This window comes from Callorhinus ursinus, unplaced genomic scaffold, assembly GCF_003265705.2.
Source record: "Callorhinus ursinus isolate GAN/ISIS: 27379988/994484 unplaced genomic scaffold, GSC_fseal_2.0 scaffold5, whole genome shotgun sequence".
NCBI lineage: Eukaryota > Metazoa > Chordata > Mammalia > Carnivora > Otariidae > Callorhinus > Callorhinus ursinus.
In genome coordinates this window covers 45,160,439-45,186,346 of record NW_027397067.1, presented here as the reverse complement: position 1 = coordinate 45,186,346, position 25,908 = coordinate 45,160,439, and the positions used below count along the sequence as shown (strand labels likewise).

Here is a 25,908-nt window from a genome sequence, read left to right as displayed (position 1 = left end):
TATGAATTTAAAATAATGTTTCATTTTTAGCACATAGAGTCATTTAGTAAAATGTCAGTATAGAAGAACGTTCAAAATAATAAAAGGCATAAAACAGAATTAAAACGGTGTAAACCAACAAGAACAAGGAAAAGGAAAAAGAGAAACATAAATGTGAAGTAATAAGCTAAATGTAAGTTGGAAAGAGTAAAATGAAATATATTTTTCACTAGATGTCAATTCTCCCATTAAGGGACGCCTGGGTGGAGCAGTCAGTTGGGCATCTGACTCTTGGTTTTGGCTTGGATCGGGATCTTGGGGTCATGAGACCAGGCCCCATGTAGGGCTCTGTGCTTAGCATGGAGTCTGCTTGGAGTTTCTCTTTCCCTCTCCCTTTGCCCCTCCCCTACACTCTCTCGCGCGTGCTCTCTCTCAAGTAAGTGGATAAATCTTAAAAAAAAAAGACAAATTAGTAGGGTCAATTAAAATGTAAAATTTAGCAATATGCTATTTATAAAAGGCCTGTGTAATACAAAGGGTAGAAATGTAGGGTTATTTCCTATTGGAGATACCAGATAAGAAAGATAATCATACAAATAAAAATAAAAAAAATAGGAGTGGCAATATTTATATCCAGTAAATTAGTTAAAGTTAAAAGATCAAGTGAATAATGAAGGTTAATATCCAAATAAAGAATAAAAAGGGACATGAGATAATGACTTAAAAGACAATTTATATGAAATGTATATGTGTCAGTCACCAGGACGATTAAATTTGTGAAGGAAAGCTATTAGAAATGTCAGGGGAATCTAATAAAAGTTTATTCAAATGGGAGATTCTCATATATTGCTTTCAGAACTGATTAAGAGTAGCAGAAAAAAAGGACAAAGATGGTGTAAATGTTATAATCAATAAACTTGATTATATATATCTACATATATATAACTATATATATTTTGGCATTGCTTTTTTTTGGTATGTTAATGGAGCATTGATTTACGAATTCCAAAGAAAAGATTTTGTATGTCTCATTTTTGATTATAGTCTAAAATGAGAAAGAATTACAGCATAATAAAATCCATACTTAATGGAAATTAAGACACATAATCTGAGGTAACCTAAAGATTGAGGAGGAAATTATGAATCATTTAGAAAATGGAAAAGAAACAAATGCCAATATCTGTGGAATCCAGAGAAGCTGTAATTAGGGGAAAATATTTAGTCTTAAATAACTTCATTACTAAAAAAGAAAGACCAAAAGAAAAGAACTTTGTGCTTATAAGTGAACTTAGAAAAATAATAGAATATACCAAAAAATTAGGAAGAGAGAATTCATAAAAGAAAAATTTAAAATTAATGAAATGGAAAATAAAATTTAAACATGATAAATACTTTGAGCAGATCAATAAAATAGTTAAACCTCTTCTGACTTTGACCAAAGAAAAAAGAGCAAAAATAGAAGATTTGGAATAAGAAAGAAGATACAACCAATGATAGGGAAACAATTTGAAGAATTAAGAGACCACTATATGCTGCTCTAATGACAACTCATTTAGTGATTGAAAAGTTGATGCTTTCATAATAAAATTTAAATAGGGTAAGTTGACCCCCGAAGAAGTTAAAACTTAAATGGATTAATTACCATGGAAAAGATGGAAGGACAGTTAGGTATCTACCTATGAATTAAAAAGATAGCAGCTTGGGGCACCTGGGTGGCTCAGTTGGTTAAGCATCCTTAAATCTTGATTTCGACTCGGGTCATGATTTCAGGGTCATGAGATTGAGCGCTGTGTTGGGCTCTGCTTAGTGGGAAGTCTGCTGGAGATTCTCTTTCTCCCTCTCCCTCTGCCCCCCTGCCCCTGCCACTTGTGTGTGTGCACACACTCTCAAATAAATAAATCTTAAAAAAGATACCAGCTCATAGCACCAGTATTCACAAGAGTCAGATGTGGAAATGTCTATTGACTGGTGAATGGATAAAGTGTGATATATCTGGACAATGGAATATTATTTAGCCATTAAATGAATGAAGTACTGACACATGCTACTGAATGGATGAACCTTGAGAACATTCTGTTTAGTGAAAGAAGCCAGACACAAAAAGTCACATTATTATATGATTCCATTTATATGAAGAATCCAGAATAGATCCATAGAGACCAGAAAGCAGATTCCAAATGATTTGGAACTAGATAGAGGTAATGGTTATACAACATTGAGAATGCACTAAATGTCACTGAATTGTATACTTTAAAGTGTTTAAAATGGCGAATTTTACATTATATGCATTTTACTAAAAACAAACAAACAAACAAACAAACCCAGCTAAGTCTTTTAGGACACATAATTGCAGTTATTTTTATGAAGCCAGAATAACTTTAATATCCAGACCTAGATGTATAAAAAAGAAAATTCAGCCTTACTTGGCTACCCATAATGGTTACCATGCTCTCTTTATCTCTGGTGGAAAGATGCTGCTAGTTCTTTTCACTTCTTTATGGTTCCCATCATTCATTAAAACTGGGGAGTCCATTTCACTGTTGGCATCCCTGACCTGCATTATAGAGCTTCCAATGATGCTAGGAAAGGGAGTATCCTCTGGATCCTCTCAGTGAAGATAGTTAGGGGTTAGGTGAGCAAGTCACATATGATATATCCATTCCAGTATTCGATCTACTTGAACCTTTGATCCTTTCCCTAATGTATATTGAGGATGGCTGGCATTTCTATGTAGGTCACTGTAGAGTCCAGGTTTCAGTTAACTAGCTGAGCATACTGTTGGGGCACTCCCAACTGTTTGAGATAACACACTGGTCTGGAATTTCTGGTCTTGCATCCATATCAGTGAATTGCTTTCTCAGTGGAAATCTTGGAATCCTATATTCTTTAGAATTCTGCTGATAAAAACTGACAAAATCTCCTAACTTTTTTGGTATGAATAGTAGGTGCTCTTGCATCAGATTTTCTATTCATTCTCCCAGTGTCTGGAGATTTGAGTGTAGTTTTAGGACTGGAAGCAATGTGAGGTAGTGGAGGAGAGTTTACATTAACCTGAAAAGTGACTGCCTCAGGTGAGGTCATTATGGAGTCTTTAGGCATTGTGAGGCTCATCTTCTTGGACTGAGGAATAGGGTTGCTTTTGTTGGCAAGGGGTGCCTTTAGGACTTGGGGGGTTCAAGGTACTCAGATTAATAAATATCTACTTAAATGTCCCATTACCAATTCTCTGGTTACCTCTCTTTATAGTTAAAAGCCTAACTTTAACAGAATAGAGCTGTGAATTTAGTTTGCAATGTAATCCAGCTTAGATTAGACCTTGAGTTTGTTTTTGGAAGTCTCAGCCCTGTGCCTACAAGAATTAAGAAATTCTTTTGGGGCATTCAGAATTTTTCTGGTCCTCAGTCTTGAGCTGGAAGTTTAAGCTCTGAGCTTGTTACATTTGTTATATAACTTGTCCAGTGTAGGACAGGGCAGCCAGCCTGTTCCATAGTATTTGTACTCTTATTTTCACCATAGCATTCTTCGTCCCCCTTTTTTTTTTTAAGATTTCATTTATTTATTTGACAGAGCGAGCAAGGACGAGTGGAAGCAAGGGAAGTGGGAGAGGGAGAAGCAGGCTCCCCGCTCCCCGCTGAGTACTCTATGTATTCTGGGTATAGTGAGTTTATTATAAAATTAGGAGCTCAAATGATTTATGGAAGGGCCACAGATGCAAAGGTCATCAAATCTGCTGCTGAAGGTTAGAGAAGCCAACACTGAATATCTCAGCCTGAAACACTGCAGTGGGTGTTTCTTAAAAGCTCACTGGGGATCTCCTGGAATCCTTAAGAGTCTTTGAGAAGCTCCCGCCAATGATCTCATTCTGTAGCAGCAGTGTGGTGGTTATCAAAAGCTCTGCAGGAGGCTGTTGCGTCTCTCATACCTGCCAATTCATTTGCTACAACTACATCTGGAGAATGATGGTTTCTCCTTAACTTTTTGCCATTCAGATTTCATGCATATACTTCTTATTGTCAGACTCTTAACTGGGATCCATTCAGGGAAAGGAATTTTGGGAACCACATTTTGTGGTTCCCAGCTTCTCTTTTGCTGTGATGGGACTTCAGAAGGGGGTGATGGTGTTGCTTAATTCATGATAGATAATCCAGCACTGAATTCTTTATTGACTTTTGAGGAAATATATATACACACATAGGTTTATATACATGTATATGTATACATACATACATGACTTTTAAGGGGATGTGTGTGTGTGTGTTTGTGTGTGTTCATGTGTATAAATTAGGACTACACACACACAATGTCTCTGAGTATCAAACTAAATTACTTCGGAAAGTTTAAAGAAACAGAATAGGATAAAATTCATTTTGTTAAGGTAGCTGTTTTATCACTTATTTTTCACGTATTGTAAGAGATTATACATTTGAAAGTGATTTTGCATAGCTTTCTAATATTAGGAAACATTCTATATCTTCCAATGGCTTGTTCTTCTTTCTCTTCTATAGAAATGATGTAGTGAGAAGAATATGATCTTTGGAAAACTTGTATGTTTAAATTCTGTCCTTGTTGGTTAACTATTGGAGTCTGTTTCCTCATCTCAGAAAATGGTGATAGTAGTATTTTACCTCACAATTGAGAGGGTTGAATTTGATAATGCTCGTAAAACACCAACCCTAGTACCTGGCTGACAATCAGAACAGTAAGTGCTAGCAGGGTTTACTTTGTCTTCTAATTCATACCAAAGTATACAGGGCTTCTCTCTCTCATTGTTTCTGCTTTTTAAAGCACAGAAATATTTACTTGGCAAAATTTCAAGGGTTGTAGCAGAGATGCTTTTTAGGCAAGTGGAAATTAGATCCTCTTATTACCTGTCAGTGTGTGATCTTGCTCCTGAGGAGGAGAAAGAGCGTTTGAGGAGACCTTGGATGTGTGACTTAGGGGAAACCAGATTCCCTGTGTCTCTAACTTTGGTCTGCTGTGGTCCGCAGCTGAGGGTTTCACGTGTTTTTATACAGTCTGAACAGGCATGGGACTTTGATATTCTGGGCATGATTTTGCTTAAGGTGAGCTAAGCCTTTTGTGGTAACTTGAGACTTTGGCTGTTTTTATTTTACATTTCATTCTTTTAATTTCCATTTATATCTTCTTAATGCTGCATTTGTTTGAGTTGACAAACCGTAAGTCTCTTTCTTTCATTCATAAGAAAAAAGCAAATCTTTACATATTAACTTGATGATTTTAGTAGATTTTAAGTATATAATTGAAACATTAAAGCTAAGGTATAATTCACTTTTCTTACTTGTTTACTTTGATTTATCACCATTAAGTAGTGTTTTAAATTGGAAAAGACTACATGCAAAAACTTGTAGATTTTTTCTAATACTTATGATGTTTGAAAGGAAAAAAATAAATGTCTTGGTTTCTTTTAGATCTTATGGAAGTGTATTTAAAGCAATACATAAGGAATCTGGTCAAGTTGTGGCAATTAAACAAGTACCTGTTGAGTCGGATCTTCAGGAAATAATCAAAGAAATTTCCATAATGCAACAGTGTGACAGGTATGAAGAGATTTTATTTCTTTATTTACCTTCATTTTGATGAATTTTGCTGATAATGCATAAGAAAATATATGTTTTGGTCATCTGGTTAGTTTTCTGACTTTGAATCTGAAGTGAGACTAATCCTTCAGGGAAGATGAGGATAGTTTTGTAAGGTTGTCTTTAGGACTTAACAGTTCTAAAGCAGAAATGATGTTATAAAGCAACATGTGGTCATAGAAAGCACTCAAGCTGTTTTCCCATTTGGGGGGCAAATTTATGGGTGAAAATTATTTTTGATGTTAAGGGAGGTAATTTAACAGTCTTTTTATATAATTGTTTTTACTGATTAAAAACAGACATGTTTTATGTAACTCTAATTCATTCAAAACTTACCGAGCATTCCCAGTGGGCCAGATACTGTACCAGGATCTAGAAATACCAAGAGAACAAAGATACTGTTTTTCTTCTTGAGGAGCTGGTAACCTCTTTGGGAAGACAGATCCTTAAAGAAATAGCTGTGATACACATAGTCAGCATGTTGCAGGGGGTGATGTGAGAGCTAGGAGGAAGGGCACCTCCCCCAGGCAGGAGTTATGAAGTCTGGCACGCTGAGGAAGAGTTAATTAAAACTGGGTGAAGAAATGGAGGGATGAGAGACAGTAAAGAGAATTACAAGAAGAGAGGTGAAAAACAGCTCCCTGGTATGTGCTGTTTTGACAAGATTTAGAATTACTGGAGTGGAAGGTGTGAGACAGAGAGATTGGTGTGAAATGATTTGGGATAGGTAAGTCGAGCTGGTCATGAAGGGTCTTATATGCCCTATTAAACAGCCCAGTCAGGGATGCAGAGTTTATAAATTAGGACTATGTTTAGCCTATAGTTACTTAATTGAGAAGAGATTTTATTACTCTCCCTTTACAGAAGGTCTATAGTGGCAGCAACAAAGTGACAACTGTCTCAGGCTTCTTTTCTTACACTGTGCTGAACTTAATATGTGCTCTTTGTCCCCATGCTTATTGGCTCATGGTTGTAAGAGGGCTGCTCTTGCTCCAGCCTTATGTTTATGTTCCAGGCAGGAGGAAAAGGGAAAAAGCAGGAAAGGGGGGCGCCTGGGTGGCTCAGTCGTTAAGCCTTTGGCTCAGGTCATGATCCCGGGGTCCGGGGATCGATTGAGCGAGCCCTGCATCAGGCTCTCTGCTCCGCGGGAAGCCTGTTTCTCCCTCTCCCACTCCTCCTGCTTGTGTTCCCTCTCTCGCTGTGTGTCTCTCTGTCAAATGAATAAAAAAATCTTTAAAAAAAAAAAAAAGCAGGAAAGGGCTTTTCCAGAAACTCTCAGCTTACGTTTTATTCATCAAAATTGATTGAGTCACATGGTGTCTTTCAGCTGATGATTTAATGGCATCTGAACACACTGTCACCCCTAAGCTAATCAGGGCCCTGTTAATACGAGAGCTGTGAAAAACTTTCCCTCCCAAAAGTATGTAACATCCTTATATTGTAAGTCCTTTGGCTAATGAGGTGACTGAATAATCCTAGAGGAACTTTGTTTCTTGAGACTGTTCAGTTTTGCTTTTCTTTATTATATGCTATATATTTGTATTATATTATATATTTTTCATAAAGGCCGTATAACTGGAAATTCAAGTGGTTATAGAAAAAAATAATACATTCCTCAGCTCCCAGACCAAAATATGTAATTCCAAAGTTTTCCCAGATCTTGCTATTAATATGGTAATTTGATAAGAATGTGGTTCCCACAATTTGGTGTAGAAAAGGAAAAATTGAGCCTAGAGTAGTGTTGGGCCCATCAGGTACTTAATACTTTTGGTATTGTGTGTTGCTGTTATTACTTTATTATTATGGTTAAATATACCTTAGGGACTAGTGTTGTCCTTTAGAGATTTTAATTGAGTGTGCTCTAGGAAAGGCAGGGTCTCAGTTATTACCTATTATACATATCTTCCTCTAACCTTGGTGCATCTTAGGACCTATCAGCTCTTGCTCATATTTCTTTCTCATCTTCCTATTTGTTCACTTTGCTTTCATTTTTGACTCCTCCAACTCATTTTCTACCTGGAAGCTAGAATGCAAACCTAATCAAGCCCTTCTCAGTTTAAAACCATAAGTGTCCCATTGCCTGGATAGATCCAGTCTCCTAAGGATGGCGTATAAGACTCTTCATAATTATGCTTATGCTTCCAATCTTCTCTTTTACCTGTGTTTCTCTTTAAGCACATGTTTACTTGCATTCTCTGTCACCTGACTCTTAAATTCTGTGAATTTGGGATTATGTCTTACTAAGTGCCCTTGGACCTTGCCACATAGTGGTTATTCAAATACAAGTATTACTGATTCTTGTCTGGGTGACTCAACTGGACAAGATCCAGATTAACATTCTTAGATAAGATTTTTAACTGTTGCAGAGAAGCCTCTCAAATTCCTGTTGTGTTCGTGGCATCATCACCTACTTAGTCTTTGCACAACAAAACTGAGAGTCGTCTTTGTTTCTTTTTCTGGTACTTATGATGACACCGTCTTATAGATTCTCCTGAAATGTCTTCACTATCTTTATCCTTCCCTTCATTCCCTGAGAAAAGGAATCATATTTCCTTCCCTTCATTCCCTGAGAAAAGGAATCATATTTCCTTTCCTTCATTCCCTGAGAAAAGGAATCATATTGCTTAGACATAGACAAGAATGTCTGTGCAATGTCTAGCACTGTACTTTTTTTTATTGAGTGAATGTGAATGGATATGGTATGTATAAAGAATATGGAAGCGCATTATAGGTTGAGGGAACCATAGGGAAATCTGGTCCTTGTTCTTGTTATATACTTTAAACTACTAAGGGGAAAGAAAAGGAAAGAATAAAAGGGGAAGAAAATGAACACGTTTCTAGAAATTTTGTACCACTTTATAGCAGAATGCTCTGTACATAGTAGGGATGTTCAAATACTTGTTGAATGAAATAAATAAATGGGTGAAACAATTACTGGTAAAAAAAAATGGCTCATGCCTTTTGGATTTCACTTTCAGGTTCACTATTCATATGAAATAGTGAAGGATGAGAAAAATTACTAGGTTAAAAGATCCTAAAAATGCTAAAAGATAAGGCAAGTGAAAAATAAACTAGGAAATGACAGGAGCATGCATTACATTTTAGCTACTAATTACTAGTGGTAATGTAGATGTGTTACTGGGAAACTGACATAAAAATGATTTGCAAGAAAACAATACAAATTGAAAAATTCCCACTTACAGCAGTGGAATTTGGTTAGAGAAAATGAGATTTGCATTTCTGAAATTGAAATGAAGTCTGTGCCACTAGTTGAGCACTTGGCAAATTGTCTTCCTTTCTACACTCCCAAAAGAGAGACCAGAGGGTGTTTAAATTTTTTTTGTTCATTTTAGTAAATGTTAAACATGTGTTTAATACTGCATTTTGGCATAAATATTTGAGGAAGCCCATCTGCATTGTTTATTACAGAATCTTTTGTGTCTAGTCCAGTGCTTGGCACAGAATAGACATTTAATAAATATTTGTTGAATATATAAATCATAAAATGTTAATGCTACACTAGATCTCTATTAGTTTAGAGTTTTGCAAATGTACTCTGCTCTAAGGAGGTCGGGGTATTTTCCTCAAACAGTGAAGAATTGAGCAGAATGAAAAATTTTAGTCATTGCTTTTATCTTTTTTCCTATATTGGGACTCATTCTAAAATTTTATTTGAGGAAAAGGCTCCTGGTACTAAAGCATATTTTAGAACTATTTTACAGGTACAGAAAATGAGACCTAGAGATTTAATGTGAATTGTCCAGGATCACACAGCTAGTTAGGGACTGGGATGCTGTAAGAACCCACATTTGCTGACTCCAGGGCCAGTGCTGAAGAAAGCAAGGTCTACAAAAAAGATTCCAGCAGTTCAAACTGAAGCTTGGGGTGGAGGCAGGAACTGGGCAGTAATACTTGGGAATATGTGTGCTGGGTAACGTGGATCCAAGGGAGCCACAGTTCACACAGCCCCTACATTCCTGGTTCTTACACTCCTCAAGGAACTTCTCATATATAAGCCAAGAGAAATGTGTTGTTACCACATGCATCAAGGCACACACTTACTCACTTATTCACTCAACTGATATATGTTGAGTACCTACTGCTGAGGGTAGCCTTTATGTGTTGCTCACAGGAGATAAAACAATGAATGAGTCTTAGACTTTAGAGGGACTTTCAGTCAGATAGTAGAGGCCGATGACTGGATGTGCTGTTTTAATACAGTGTGGTAAGAGCTGTGATGAGGTAAGTATGGGGAACTCTGTAGGTTGGAAGGCATATCTAACATCTCACCATTGGAGATTCCCAGGGAAAGCTACCCCAGGGAGGTCATACCCAAACTGAGTGACTATGGATGACTTAGATTTGGGGGGCAAAGAGGAGAGGTGATCTCTGTGTGGGGATTAGCACATTTTTCGCTGGTCTGCTCCGAGGCTTCTACCAGTGTCGTCCCTCTCCTACCTCTTTTGTTTGCTGTTTCTGGGTAGAATTCCATTTAAACACTGTGAGTGAGGGCCTTCCCCCCATCCCCCAAAAAGTTGGAAAATCACCATATTGAAGGATTTGTGATGAGTTTTGGCAATTTGTGTCAGTTCATGTATATGTATATTCATTTTTGGATGGGCCAAGAAATGAATTGCTGTGATTCGGGTTTATATTGGGAACGGTGCAGTTTTCATAGGAGAATATTCATCTTGCTTTTGTAAAAGGACTGTGTTACCCCATTAAGTTTAGAACACTATTAAGATGGTAGAAGGATGTTAGTGAAACTTATGTAGTGAAAAATAGCCATTTCTTAGTATTTTAATTATCACATGTTCATAATGGGAAGACTTAGAAAATGTTTGCAAAAGATGTATCTGTTAAGGACTGTTATCCAAAATATACAAAGAATTCTTAAAACTTAACAAGAATACAAACAACCCAATTAAAAAATAAGCAAAGGCCTCAAGAGAGACCTTACCAGCGAAGATTCGAAGATTCGCAGATGGCAGATAAGCGCATGAAAAGATGTTTCACATCCTATTTCGCACATCAGAGAAATGCAAATTAAACAACACTGAGATACCAATACACACCTATTCAAATGGGCCAAATCTGGAACACCGACAACACCAAATCTTGGTGAGGGTGTGGAGCAGAAGGAACTTCCATTTGTTGCTGGTGGCAATGCAGAATAGTACAGCCAGTTTCAAAGTCAGTTTGGTCGGTTTTGTATAAAACTTAACGTACTTTTAACCATATAATCCAGCAGTCATACTTCTTGGTGTTTACCCAAAGGAGTTGAAAACTTATGTTCACATAAAAACCTGCACATGGATGTTTATAGCAACTTTATTAATAATTACCAAAAACTGGGAAGCAACCAAGATGTCCTTCAGTAAGTGAGTGCATAAATAAACTGTGGTACATCCAGACAATGGAATATTTCTCAGCACTTAAAGGAAATGAGCTATCAAACCACGAAAAGACATAAGGAAACTTAAATGCATATTATTAAGTGGAAGAAGCCAATCAGCAAAGGCTACATACTGTATGGTTCCCACTATATGACATTTTGGAAAAGACAAAACTATGGAGACAAAAAAAGGATCAGTGATTGCTAGGGGTTAGGAGGGTGGGAAGGAGGAATGGGTGGAGCACAGAGGATTTTTAGGGCAGTGAAACTACTGTGTATGATGTGTCAGTTTAGATTTAGATTAGATTTCTCAGTTGTTTCAAATGTACCACTCAGGAGGGGGATGTTGATGATGGGGGAAATCTAGGCATGTGTGGGGGCAGGGAGTATATAGGAAATCTCTGTATCTTTCACTCAATTTTGCTGTGAACCTAAACCTCAAAAGATAAAAACCTGTTAAAAATACCTTTAGCAATACATGGTTATGTTCAATTAAGATGAAGTTCAACTTAGTATAAAAATGTTAATTACCTTTTAGGCAGTAAAAATTAACATTTGAATTTCCATAAGAAGCTTAAACATAACGATTCACTACAAATAATTTGTACTGCGAGTAGTGTTCATATAAGGTGCAAATAGACAAGAAGAGTTTGTAGTGCTTCCATTTTTCTCTCTGGTCACTTCTCATTTTATATAGTTTCTGTCTTGAATTGGGCTACTGGCGGAAGATTGGCAGGTTAAAGGGTGTGGAGGAAGTGTGGAAAGGATACAGGACTGGAAAGGATATGGTCATTAGGCATGGAATGAGAGGGAGCACCACCCACCCCCCAAAAAAGTTGGGGAAGATGGTACATAGTTCCCCTGGGTTGAAGGTGTTAAAGAGGGGAAGTGAAATGAAGACAGGGGACAGGAGAGGGAAGCGGTGGGAGATGGCTCGGGAGAAAGGAGAGGAACATGGCTCCTGATTGTCACCCCAGTTATCAAGGCATCATGTTTCACCTTTGCTTCCTAGTGTGTGCAGTAATTTGACTTGGGTCTTCCTTGTCCCTCCACCCAGTGGAATTTTCTAAGTCATATTGAACTATTTAGCAGTGCCAAAAATATACAGAATTGCTGGGTTCTCATATGTCTTCTAAGTCCATACAGCGACTTAGTCAAGATTCTTAGGAATTACGGCTGAATTAAAATTTTGTGTGTTGCTTAAATTAGATAAATAACATGGAGCTTGTGTCTTGAAGGAAACTCTGCCTCCCCTCTAGCCTTTAAGAATCAACGTATGGTTAAAAAACAGATGTTAGGATGTCTGAATAACCGTACAGTTCATTAACTGGCTGGCTGAACTGAACAGTTTCACCTTTGGCCCCTGACAGTCTTGCATACGATAATCCTCTTTAAATGCTATTTGATTGTGTTATTTTCTTGCATAAATTTCTCCAGGGATTCCCCATTGCCTTGACTGGCATTTCTTGTCACTAAAGTCTACCCATTTTTCTCCCTAGCTTCTGCCCTTAGGCCATATATGTTGTTCAGTGAATGTTGATTATTTTAAAATGATACATGAATGAATGATGAATGAATCTGAATGAACGACGTCTATGTCAGTGGAAACAGCTTGAGTTAGAAACCCCAGGTCTTGTGCTCGCTGAGCGTATTTGTACCTGTGTATGTAATTTTTTTTAATTACAGCTTTAAATTTTAATTTGCATTTGCCAGTCTTAAATTTATGTTAAGTGTGCTACTGAAGGGAGGCACAGGGGATAAAACACTGAAGAAGACTTGCTTACTGCCTCCTAGCTTGCCAGTCTATATCATTATCAAATTCTGTTGAATATACCTTGCAAATATCTCTTGAATTTGTTCTCTTTTCTGTTTCTTTTACTCCCACTCCAATTCACCACATCTCTCTTTAAAAATATAGGTTTTATTATTGTTTAGGTATGGTGAAATAAATTACTATACTTACAGATCCCAAGAGATGCAAGCCTGCCATGCAAGATCAGGTGAGGAAGGTGAGGAAGACATACAGGGAAGCACCAGGATCAGTTAGGAGGCAGAGGGAGAGAGCAGAAAACATGGGGAAGAGCCTTCATTGTGGTTCTGTGGGAAGGAATGGATGAGCTAGCGTAAACAGGTTTAGGATTGGTTAGTTCGAATGATTTCAGTGGGCTCTGAGGTGTAGGGCAGTCTCTCGTTGTCTGGTATTTGGCTCTGGGTTGATGAGGTTAGGGAAACAGTGGCCCTGGAGGTGGTTGGGGGTATGGACTTCTGATTGGTTTGATTGCATATGAAGGGAACACTCGCAGGTGCTACCTCTAGGAATGAGCTGATTCTGAGAGGGACAATGGAGGCCTCATCAGCAGGTCTCAGATGTCAAAGCATCATAAATACAGAAAATAAAAAGATAGGCACAATGCAATCTCTTATCTCTTGCATGCTTAGATTAACATGATCTTCTAATTGTTCTACCTGTGTCCATATTTGCTTTCCCACGATCTAGCTTTGATGCGGCAGCCAGAGAAATCTTAAAAGTATAAATTAGGTCATGTTATTGCTCTGCTTAAAATTCTTCTCAGATCTTCTTTTACATATCCAATAAAGCCCAATTTCCTTACCTTGGTTTTGAGGCCCTTCATGATCAGGCTTCTGCCTCTGTCTGCAATTACATGGTATTCAACCGTAGTCTTCACTCACTTTATTCTAGGCACACTCATTTTTCGATTTCTTGAGAATGATTTGCTCTTTCTCTCCTCAGGGCCTTTGCACAGACAGTTCTCGGTGCCTGGTTGCTCTTTATCTGGTTAACTTCCAGCAAACCTTTGAGTCTTACCTTAAATGTTATTCTTTTGGGAAGGTGTACATTAAGTCCCTTCTGTTAAGTCTTCTGTGATTATTCCTTTGTTCACTTATTCACTGCTTTCTTTTGTACATATTAGAAGGGAGGTACTGAGGATAGAACGGAGAGCAAACCAGATTGGCATCTAACCTCATGAAGCTTCTTCTGGGGGAGGCAGATAAAAGTCAGTGACAAAGTAATTACAAGATACTGTAAGTGCTTTAAAATTGTAAAAAAAGTATTGACGTAGAAGCTATCGGAGGATGACCAATTGCAGGCCGCTATTCTATATAAATCTTTGCGGTTAAGCATTTTTTCTTTATCTAAATTTTCTTTATCTAAATCTAAATTGTAATCCACAGCCATTCAATGGAAGGGGGATATTTGGTTGTTAAAGCTCACCCCTGTCTGCTTTCCAAGTTTTTCCATATACTCTAGTGCTTTCTGAGTCAGGGACTACCATGGAATATGGATGTTACTCCATTCTTTCATATGAACTAAGAACAGTTTTATTGGAGAAATGATGAATGCAAAGTAAAGGCTCAGCCAGTTTTTCTCATGGCAGCCCCCTCCCCCTTTTAAACCACACTTAGTAATTGTATTTATCTGTGGGTTTACTTCTCTAATACCAATGTATTTCATGCTGGTGTGTGCTCTTTGAGAATCAGAATTGTGTTTGTGTGGTTCACCACTGCATATTGAACATCTGGTGTAAGCAGAGGGTCAATGAATGAAAGTTGAATGCATGATAGAAACTGTATTCAGGTATGTGTCCTTAATGTGGCTATTTAGCCCTATCTGCTTGAATACTTTTCTAGGTTATAATTATTGAGGCCATGTTTTATGGTATAGAACTGTTGGACCTTGATCCATGTACTTGATTGTGTATTAGAATGGACCACAAAGTATTTTTTGAAGAGAATTTTACCTGTCTCCAAAGCTGTTCTCTTGACTCATCCCTAAAGAGAGATAGAGTTGCTTCTTCAGGTAGCTGCCCAAGTTAGAATCCCTAATTTTCATAAGGGCTGTCAGTCCTACCCTTAGAACTGCTGATTACGCCAGTGTATTGCAAGATAAAATATGTTTTCTATGTGCTTTTCAGTGAATATAATTGAATTCATTGTTACTTAATACTTTCCCAAATTTTGAATGAGAATATTAATATTGAAAGAAGCTCTTTGAAGGCTATTCTCGCTATTCTCCTGGAGTGAGGTTTAACTATGGGTCTATATCAGAGTCACCATAGAGCTTTTAAAAGACCTACTGAATTAGAAACCCCAAGGTGTGGGACCTGGGTCACAGGTGTTTCTGATGCATAGCTAGGTGTAAGAGCAGTACTCTTCTGTAAAGGTTTCTACACAGGCACTCATACCCCAAAGAAGTATATGTAAAGAAGGCTTTTTTATGTTTCCCATAAGTTGAAGTTTGGGGTGTGTAGATTAGTTTCATTTGTTTGTAAACAAGCACTTTTCTTCAGTGGTTCAGTGAACATTTAGGAACTCCCGATATTTACTTTCCATTCTCAGCACCTACCAAAGCTGAGTATGTCTGCAAATTTAAGGTGTGAGATGGGGAGTGATGAGAGATATGGGTAGAACGGTAGACTTGGAAAGGTCTTCTATGTGATCTGAAGCAGTTAAGATCTTTTTCTTTCAGTAATGGAGAGCCATTGGAGGTTTTTTGTTTTTGTTTTGTTTTGTTTTTAATGGGAGAGCAATATGATCAGTTTATTTTATTTTTGTTTTAAAGAAAGGTAACCTTGTCAACTATATGGAACATAGATTAGAATGGGGGAGAAAACTGACAAGGAGACCAGTTAGGAGCAAGTCTGTACAGAGGTAATGAGGAGCAGAAGGATACAACAGGATTGAATTCTAGCCTTGGAGCTTCCTTTTTACTTTGAGCCCTTAAGCTTCAACCAATCTGCTCTACTCTTAACTTGACTTGGCTAAAATTAAAGGCCCTACTGAGAAGTCTTCCCTGACCGTCCTCTTTTGACCTCTTGTTTTAGTGGTCTCTTTATGTCGTCTTTTATAATACTTTCCATTTATTATTATTTTTTGCTAATTTGGTTCTTGTTTCTTATTTATCTTACACAGCTGCCACTTTTCATGGTAACTGCTACTGGATAAAAATATCTGTTGAACAAGTTGTCCTCTAAACATGCCATTCTTGGTTTTTTCCTTTCTATTTTGTGCTTTTGCTCATGGCCTTTTTTCTAGAATGTTCTTATCTCTCCACCCATATTTTGAAGTTTTAACCTTTCTTTCATAGTTCAAATTCCTCCCTTTCTACAAATTCTTTCTGCTGGCTCTACCATTTCCTTATTTTAATTCTTACAGCATTTAAGCTGTTTATTACATAGTTTATGCTACCTTGTTTTTATTTTTTGTGTATTCTGTGAATATGGATACTCTGCCTCTTTGAATTGGGCAAGATGTTTTACATATCAGTGTATATATAGCTTGCCCTTAGTAAAATATTAAGTATTAAATATTAAATAAATAAACATGTGACTATTTGTCCCTTTCTGAGTCTTCCTAAAAACAACTAGGTTATAAACATAGTTTATTCTGCTCTGAAAGACATAAAACTTCAGTTCAGAAATATTTTAAATTGTTAATATTAGGGCGCCTGGGTGGCTCAGATGGTTAAGCGTCTGCCTTCAGCTCAGGTCATGATCCCGAGGTCTTGGGATCGAGTCCCACATCGAGCTCCTTGGGGAGCCTGCTTCTCCCTCTGCCTCTCTCTCTCTGTCTCTCATGAATAAATAAATACAAATCTTAAAAAAATAAATTAATTTTAATTATCTGAATTTAAAGCAAAAATAGTTGTAATTATTTTTAGAATTTTAGAGGCCCAAATAAAAGAGAATTAAAAATAATTTTTTTGGCTTCGTTGAATTATAGAGTATTTTAAAGCTGAATATTATTATTTGACTGAATGCAAACTCCCTTAAAGGTTTACATTTAAAATGCTTTAGTTAAAATATTTCATTTGTTCCTTATGTTATAGACTAAGTCCTTTGCCAAAACAAAGCCTCATTTTCTTGGGAATCACTCAGAGCATTTGGGCCTCCTCTGCTTTGTAATCCTGTTAAATTTCATCCATGAATTAAAGCCTAATTATGCACAGTTGGTGAACCCTACATATAGACAATTTGATGTACAATAGATATTTACTCATTAAGTTTACTTATTGGGACAATATGAAATGTTGAAAATACTTTGTTATTGGGATTAAGAAATAATTTTCTTTGGGAATTAACTAAGTTTAATTGTCTGTATATTTTTCTTTAGCCCATATGTTGTAAAGTACTATGGCAGTTATTTTAAGAACACAGACCTCTGGATTGTTATGGAGTACTGTGGCGCTGGCTCTGTCTCAGACATAATTAGATTACGAAACAAGACAGTAAGTATTTTTAAATTGTTTTGCTAATCTCATTTCTAAAGATTCATTCTTTAGAATCTGACTAGGTAGTATTTTGTTACAAAGAAAATATCAGTGTGAAAAAAGAAAAGGTTTTACAGTGTAAGAGGATCTAGTATGAGGTGTGAGAACCAGCCATATACCTTTGTATGGCAAATTGGAGAGTCATATGATTGCTTGATTTATTTGTTAGGAAATTTTTGTTAAGTCACCGAGAATCTACCATGGTATTCCACTTTTTCATTTAGAATCAGTATGTAAGTTATGGCTAGAATTTTATTTAAAGTGCATAATATTTATGGTATTTCTTCAAGTTTTCTGTGTTATAATCTGTGGTTTGTAAACAATTGAAGTTTTATGTTTCTGAATTTTAAGAAATAATTGAAAAACAATTTTTGTCTTTATTTTCCCAAATATTGTCAGGATGTTTGAAAATGATAAAGCTAGCTCATAATTTTGTGTGTGTGTGTGTGCGCGCGCGCGAATTCAAGTTAGTGAAATGTGTTATTTAATAATCCTTTTTATGGTTATGCTTTAATCCTAAGTAAAAGAGCTATTAACAAAATTGTTTAATTTATGCTAGAAATGCATCTAATTTACTTGGATAATTTATAAGGACAAAAGTGACCTTTTATCTGTAATGTAGAGTTAAGAGTGAATCAGTGAAATTGTAATTCTGTAGAACAGTAACCTAATTACTATATGACATTATTGTATGTTGTCAGACATATTTCAGTAAAATACATTCAGAAAAATACTTAACTACTTGAGTCAATTTGTGGTTAACCAGAATAATTTTAAAGTTTGGGGAAAAAGTTGTAAGTTTATCCTACTAATTTTTTTTTCTGTTAGAGAAAATAAATAGGATTTCTTTTAAAAGAAGTGAAATAGAAATTAAAATAATCCTGTTTTGACAGAATGAATTAAGTGATTTGTGACATTCTAATTGTATATTTTAGAATTTCTGTGGTGCTTAACTAGTATTTATGTAAATCAGATGATTCTTGAGTGGGAGAACAATGCTTTAATTGAAAATAATTATACTCCAGTTAAAGAAGTGTTTTAAAATCATTTCAGGGCTAAACTCAGTGCATTTGGTACTTGAAATTACCAAGTATTAGAAATGTGAAGTAAAAAGTGTGTGAAATGGGAAATCTGTTTTCTTGATTTTAAATGTTAATGTTACCAGTGTGAATAGATAGGAAATATTAGATTCAAGTACTTTATTATCTTGTTGCCAGTAATTACAAACCGTGAAGGTATACTCTAATTCTAAAATACAGATATGAATGAATCATTATCTTCAGGAATCTCCTTTACCCATTATCAAAGGGAATATTTTGCCCCATTCACATTCTTTTTTTGGAAGATAGAATCCACTTAATATACTGGGGAGTCACACATTTCAAATAGTTTGTTATTCTCACAGAACAGCTATCCTTGGGTGTGGGGTAGCATGGAAGAGTATGATTCCCAGATATGAAAAAGAACTTAGAGCAGCATGAGATAGGATCCGAAGCTGTAGGTGTATTGTCTCTGGGTATTGCCTTGATAACAGCTCCTGTTAAATCTCAAAAATATTTGCATCCTACTTTTCTTTCATTTATGTATTTATCAGAAAAGAGTACCACTATTGGGAGGATTAGTAGTATAAGATTTGTATCATCCCTTTTTTTTAAATGCCTGGACATTGTAAATATTTGATCATTTTATAGGAATGATCACTGGAGTGATAATCCTAATTGTCTGAATTTCAGAGGTGTGGCTCTTATCGATTAATCAGCTGGTTTTCAAAAATGTGACCAGTGAAACAGTTGTCCTTGATCTGTTAAAACTCACTCTAGTAGTTAATTGTTTTCACGGTCACAGAACAATCAATTTTTTCCTAAGGGTATGGGAACTTTTTTTTTTAGAGTTTATATGCTCTTTTGTTTTTTGTTATGTGCTTTGTTTCTTTTAATTTATTAATTTAATGTACCTATTTAATACATTTTAAACAGCACAAGACATTCTTATTGTTTATATTGTCAGTGTTTATGCTTTTAATTGTTCCTTATTCTCTTACGCATTTCTCAGTTGCTTGAAGAACATGTCCTTTAATGCTTTTATGTGTGTATGATGGCGATAAATGTTATTTCACTTCATTTTTGAATGATATAATTACTGGGTAAAGAATTCTAGGTTGGTGGTTTCTTTTAGTTTTTGATTTAAAAGGAATGACTTTTGGAGGACCACCTAAGTAACATCTTTTTGTAGAATTGTGCTTGTCTTTGAAAGGTATCTCATTAGGGATGAAGTATTGCTGATTTTTAATTACCGATTGCTATCTGGTTTTGATCAGATGTTTCCTTGAAAATTAAAGGTTCAGGAAAAAACAAATCTGATTAAGTTACATACCTTTTAAAAAATATTTAAGTTTAATCTGTTTAGCTTGAAGTATAACGCTGTTTATGTTTTACCTCTCTCTTCTCTGTACACTTTCATAACTTGTCATTTTTATTATGCACTTTAGAATGGAAATGGCTCCTAGAATAGAAACTGGATTCATATTTTGGTGTTTTTGTAAATGTTAGTGACTTATCCTCTCCTCCACCTTTGAGTTGAGGGTTTCCCTTACTCCCAGGCTTTGCCTAGTGTATTTGCATCCATGAGGGACCAGCTCACATATTGTGTCCTCTTTGAAACTTTTCCTGTTTTCCTGAGTAGTTTCTTATCTAATTGGTTGATTAATTAGGTAAGTCTTTACTGTATATTCACACGTAAAGAAAGAGCATAATAAATTCTAACTGCTATTATTATAATTTTTACTACTATTATTATTACCTTTTTACATATTTTGACTAGTAGGTAGACTTTGCACCTTTTTTTAATGTGTATTGGCTCTTTTATTCCTTTTTGTGCTTATCTTTTTGTTATTGTTGTTGGCATTTTTCTTACCAATTTTCAGGATTCCCTGACAGTTTGTTAATAGTTATATGAGTGCTTCATATATTTTAAAAGTCATAAAACCAATTATCTTATTGTCAGAATAGATAATAAAGAAGGAGCTTCAAAATATATCTTTCAGAGGTTTTATACCTTGACCTGTACTTTTTCTTTGGAAAACATCTAAAAAGGATGTTTTCTAAAAACATCTAAAAAACATCTAAAACATCTATCTTCGGAAAAGATAAAGGCATAGAATTAGGTTTAGGAATTAATTAGGCGTTTTCCAGTGATTGGAACTGAGGCTGAGCAGCAAAAGGTTGGGATTGTATCTATTTAAATGTTGCTGCTTAACATGGGGCCGATCAAAAAGTTGGCATTTGAGCTGATAATGGTAATTGTGGTTATCAGTAATAGTGCTACTAGAGACAGGATGAAGTTGAAACCCTTCTGTATTCCAGTGGGTGATAAAAGTTTCTTTGAGTCTCCTGGTTTCATTATGAGTAAATGATATGTTAAATAGATGTATTCATTGAATCTTTGCTATATGAACATATAGTTAGTATTCATTGAATCTTTCAACTTCTGAGTGTTGGGGCATCTATAAATATATGTGAGTTAAATTCCTGATTTCTGTGATCAGACTCACACAGCTCAAGTCCTGATGTCATATATTTTAGTAATTGACTATTTTTCAAAATAATTACATTGCTTTGAACCATCTTTTAAGTGTGGTGAAACCTATGTGTAGATAACCCTGCTGTGGTATCTAGAAATCACATATAATTGGTCAGCTCTGAGTGTTTAGGAGAAGAATCGTTGTAGTTGCCTTTCCCTACTATAAGCCACTCAAGGACTGACATTTTTACGTATTCATTTTGGAAATATTTCGCTGCTGGCATCTAGCAAAGCTTTGATAAATGTTTGTTGAATTGAAACAGGATCAGTTCCTTGGTTGCTTGTCCTATGAATATAAAACAACTCTCTCCATCTATTCAGTGTTGCATTTTTGTAGCTAAGTTGTAATTTGCATGGTTACTTCTATTTAGTTTTAGTATTACAGGTTATTGAACAGATATGTTCATATAGCAAAGAAAGGCCATAGAAAGTGTGTTTACCAGTAACCTTGGAATGTGAGAAATAACAGAATCTATTGCATTAGTTTCCTTATTTTTACAGAAGTTATATATGTATGTGAATTTAATTTTTTGCTTAAATTTGCAAATGCGTATCTTGGTAACTTTAACCTTAATAGGGTTAAAGTTGGCTGATAAAAAAGAAGCCTCTTGCCTTTTTGTTGTTGTTACTAATGGAAGTTCATGTAAGCATTATTTATTTACTTTTAGTGTTTTCAAATTTAAAAAGAAAAAGTTTAATATTTATGGGAATATATAAAATATATTTATGGGAATAATTTTGAAATTTCCTTGTGAGGAAACATTTAAAAATGAATAGATTTTATATCAAATGTCATTTAACATCTCAACATTTATGTGTTTCAAGTATTATATACTGCAAAGTAGAAATACACAACTCTATGAAATTGAAGCTTTTTAAAAGTAGATTATATTTTTGATTAGAAGCTTTCATAATGGTCTTTATGTAATTGTTAAGCTATGCCTTGACATATGGAAGAAATAGAGTCTATGTCTTAGACATTTGTTGTGTACTTGGAAAAGTTCTGAGAAAATAAAGGCCCAAGGTTATTCTCTCTCATTTTGGCCCATTTTTTAAATTTAACCACTTATTTTAATTTAACCTAGTGCTGTGGATTTTAGTTTTGGCTCTTTCACAGACTAGTTTTATGATCTGAGCAAGTCATTTACCTGACAGGGACTTCAGCTTCCTCATCTGTTAAATAATAGTTAACATCTATATTGCTTTACATTTTACTTGGCAGTTTTATTTACATTCCAGTTGAATGGAAAGGTTCAAAACATTTATTGATCTAGGCGCAGTGCTCTGCAGTAGAGGTACAAATAACTAATAAATTTTCTGTTGTTGCATTGTTGAGGTAATATCTATATAAAAACTGAATTCGACTCTATGAAGAGTTAGGATTCTTTAGGAGCAGTAAAGAAGAAGATCTTAGCCGAACATGGAAGTTCAGAGAAAGCTTCGTAGGCATTAGAACTCTGTAGCAGATTCTTGGAAGAGGAGGAGTCATCTCTCGTTAGAATCCAAGCTCCACCGGGGCAGGGTTTTACCTTCTTTGTTCACTGCTTTATCTCCATTCTTAGCACAATGACTGGCATGCAGGATGCTCAGTAAATATTTGTTGCATGCATAGATGGATGGATGGATGAATGAATGAGTGAATGAATGAATGAATGAATCAGAGAAGAGAGGGCAAAGGACATCTTGGAAGAAGAAACAATGATATACTAAAATTATATTTCCCTCTTTATAAGTTCAGTGTCATACTTCTAGGTCACCTGAAGGAGAAAGTTCCCAGCATCTGGCTTAAGTGGATTTACTTTTCTCACACATAATTGCTCAGAATCATTGCCACATTGTAGTTTGATGGATCTATGTTAGGATCATGATGTTGCTGTATAATTTTTTGTTTTCTCTGGAGGTGTTCCTTTTGTTTTTTTTTTCCCTTCATGTTTAGAGAAGCAGCATATGCCATCTTTATCATTTTGCTAATGTCTTCTACCTTCTTACTCATTTTATCTGTTTCCTGGAATTTATATGATTCTTCTTTGAGAAGACATTCTTTGGAGCTTCCTGATTTCTTGTTCTAATGTGGACTCATTGCTTTTTAGGTCTGCTGTACAGCTGCATCCTTGGAATTTCTTTTCACTGGACTTTTGGGTTAGTGCCATCATTTTCTTGTATATTTCCTATTTCCTTGGTTTTCACCCTTGTTTTGTATTCTTCCTAAACTGTCTTCTTCACGGTACAAGAATAAGAGGTCAACTATTTGAGTCCTTGCATGTCTGAAAATGTCTTTATTTTGCTTTCACATTTGATTGATAGTTAGCTTATGTAGAGATTTACATAGAAAATAAGTTTCTCTCAGAGCTTTGAGAGCTTTCGTCTATTATCTTCTAGCTTCCGGTGTTGCTAATGTTATAGCTAATGCCTCTCAGAGTCTTATTTATTTGTAGGGTTTTTTTTACCTGCCCACCCTCCCACCCCCACTCCCCTAAATCTGGAACTTTTTAGACATTTCTTTTTATCCTGATGTTTCTGATACTACACAAGGAATAAGATGCTTCACAAGGATGTGCATAGGTGTGAGTCCTTTTTATTAGTTATGCTCAGCACTCAGTTCTTTTCAAATAAACACTTGTGTCTTTCTTCAGCTTTGGAACACTTTCTCTGATAAGCTGCTCCTCTGTTTTCTTCACTGGATGGTGAATCTCCTGAATTTCTTTTTTTTTTTCCCTCCTAGTTTTTTTTTTTTAAATCTTTTTGCTTTTTGGGGAGTGGGTAGGAAGTGGTTTCTTCTACTTTATTTTCTGACTCTTCTAACTGAACTTCTTATTTCAGGAGTTATATTTTAATTTACAAGAACTTCCATTTTTGATTATTACTTTTTTGTAACATCTTAATGCTGAGACATGGATGCAAAAGTTTTTCTCATCACTCTAAGAAAAATAAGCTTTTGAAAAAGTTATTTTCTGTTTCCTGAATCTTTCTACTTCTTCGGGGGTGGTTTTTTCACTTTTTTTCTTTGTTCTGGTCTTACCCATGGCAAGGCCGACCAGCAGGAAGGCTGACCAACTCTCACTGGAAGCATTGGGCAGTGCTTTTTGACTAGCAGGTATCATTTTAGGGTGAATGGGTTGGGCCTGGCTTTTAGGGGAAGGACCTACAGAGGCAATTTGTTCAGTTTCTTGAGAGAGGAACCACTCCCCCTCCATTGCCATGTGGGGGTCATTTCCCAGAATGCATGTCATCTGTACATATGGGGATGGGGGTAGGGGTAGAGTAGGGATTCCATTTTCTTGTTTTCTTTCATTACTCCATTTTCTTCTTTTCAGCTACCATGGAAAAGCTAGCCACCACTTCCATCCCCTTCTTACTCCGGCCCCCCCGCCCCACAGTGGTGCTAACTGGAGCTCCCTGGAATTTACTTGGCAGTCACTTGTTTTGTTGCAGACCCTTTCTTTGCCTGCTCTTGGCTGTGGCTCTTTCCACAGAATGCTTCCAAATTCATTATACTCTCATGTGGTGAATCTTTTGTTATTAGTTTATTTAATTGTAAAAGTCTCTATCTGCTTAATGAGGTTTTAGGAGGAGGATAGGCAAATAACTAAAATTAACTACAAATTTGGGTTGGCTTTTGAACATGAGTCAGTGATATTCCCCTCTCGCCTTATGTATATTTTATATAACTTTCATATTCTTAGGTGTTTAGTACAACTACTTTGAGGATTAATTTGATAATCCCTTATAAGGTTGAATACATACACACCCTGGGATCCATCCAACAATTCTCCTTTTTCATCTATACTTAGAGAACTCATAGCACAATTGTACGGTGAGATATAAACAAGAATGTCATCACAACAGAAAATTAGAAGAAAATTTAGATCTTGATTAGAAGATTGCTATTGTTCTTTTCTGTCTCAATAATTCTGTAGCTCTTTGGGAAAGGCAAACTCTGAGAGTAGTATTCTGGCTGAACCTTTCAGAATACCCAGTGTGCAGCTGACCAGATGAGAATGACATTAAAATTCCAAATAAATTTTGAGTCTTAAAATGTATATAAACATTTATCTTGGTATACAAGAGAAATTTTTAGTATTTACCTTTACCTGGTTGAGATATATTTCTGTGATATGGTGTGTGCATGGGGGGGCGGGGTGAGCAATTGAGGGAACAAATATAATGGAGAGGAAGTTCCAGACTGAAGAAAGCAACTCCTAAGTTATGTATATATGTTTTCTTCAAGGCTTGTGGTGGGCTTGTTGTTTTATAATGGAAATAATTGGGAAAGCCAAGTTTTATTGAGACATTCACTTCTTTAGAAGTGTGAAGGACGCATTAAGACCATTCTGCTTGGTAAATTCTCACTGATTTTAGTTGTTTTTTTTTAATTTTACTTTATTATGTTATGTTGATCACCGTACATTACATCATTAGTTTTTGATGTAGTGTTCCGTGATTCATTGTTTGCATGTAACACCCAGTGCTCCATTCCATATGTGCCCACTTTAATACCCATCATCAGGCTAACCTATCCCCCCCACCCCCCTCCCCTCTAGGACCCTCAGTTTATTTCTCAGGGTCCATAGTCTCTCATGGTTCGTCTCTCCCTCCGATTCCCCCGCTTCATTTTTCCTTCCTACTATCTTCTTTTTTTTCTTTTTTAAAAATATAATGTATTATTTGTTTCAGAGGTACAGGACTGTGATTCATCAGTCTTACACAATTCACAGCGCTCAACATAGCACATACCCTCCGCTATGTTTATCACCCAGCCACCCCATCCCTTCCACCCCCCACCACTCCAGCAACCCTGTTTGTTTCCTAAGAATTCCTCATATCAGTGAGATCATATGCTACATATCTTTCTCTGATTGACTTATTTTGCTCAGCATACTACCCTGCAGTTCCATCCATGTTGTTGAAAATGGCAAGATTTTGTTCCTTTTGGTGGCTGCATAATATTCCATTGTGTGTGTGTGTATATATATATATATATATATATACACCACATTTTCTTTATCCATTCATCTGTTGATGGACATCTTGGCTTTTTCCATAGTTTCGCTATGGTGGACATTGCTGCT

At 35.9% G+C, this 25,908-nt stretch overlaps 1 protein-coding gene across 1 annotated transcript in view; it reads left to right on the top strand.

Moving 5' to 3' along the window:
* The window catches only part of STK3 (serine/threonine kinase 3), a 273,966-nt gene that overhangs the window by 50,770 nt on the left and 197,288 nt on the right, over nt 1–25,908 (top strand). The window contains exons 3-4 of the mRNA XM_025870899.2: nt 5,409–5,537; nt 17,104–17,218. Of these exons, the coding sequence (XP_025726684.1) occupies nt 5,409–5,537; nt 17,104–17,218 (244 nt within the window). The remainder of the gene's footprint in view (nt 1–5,408; nt 5,538–17,103; nt 17,219–25,908) is intronic.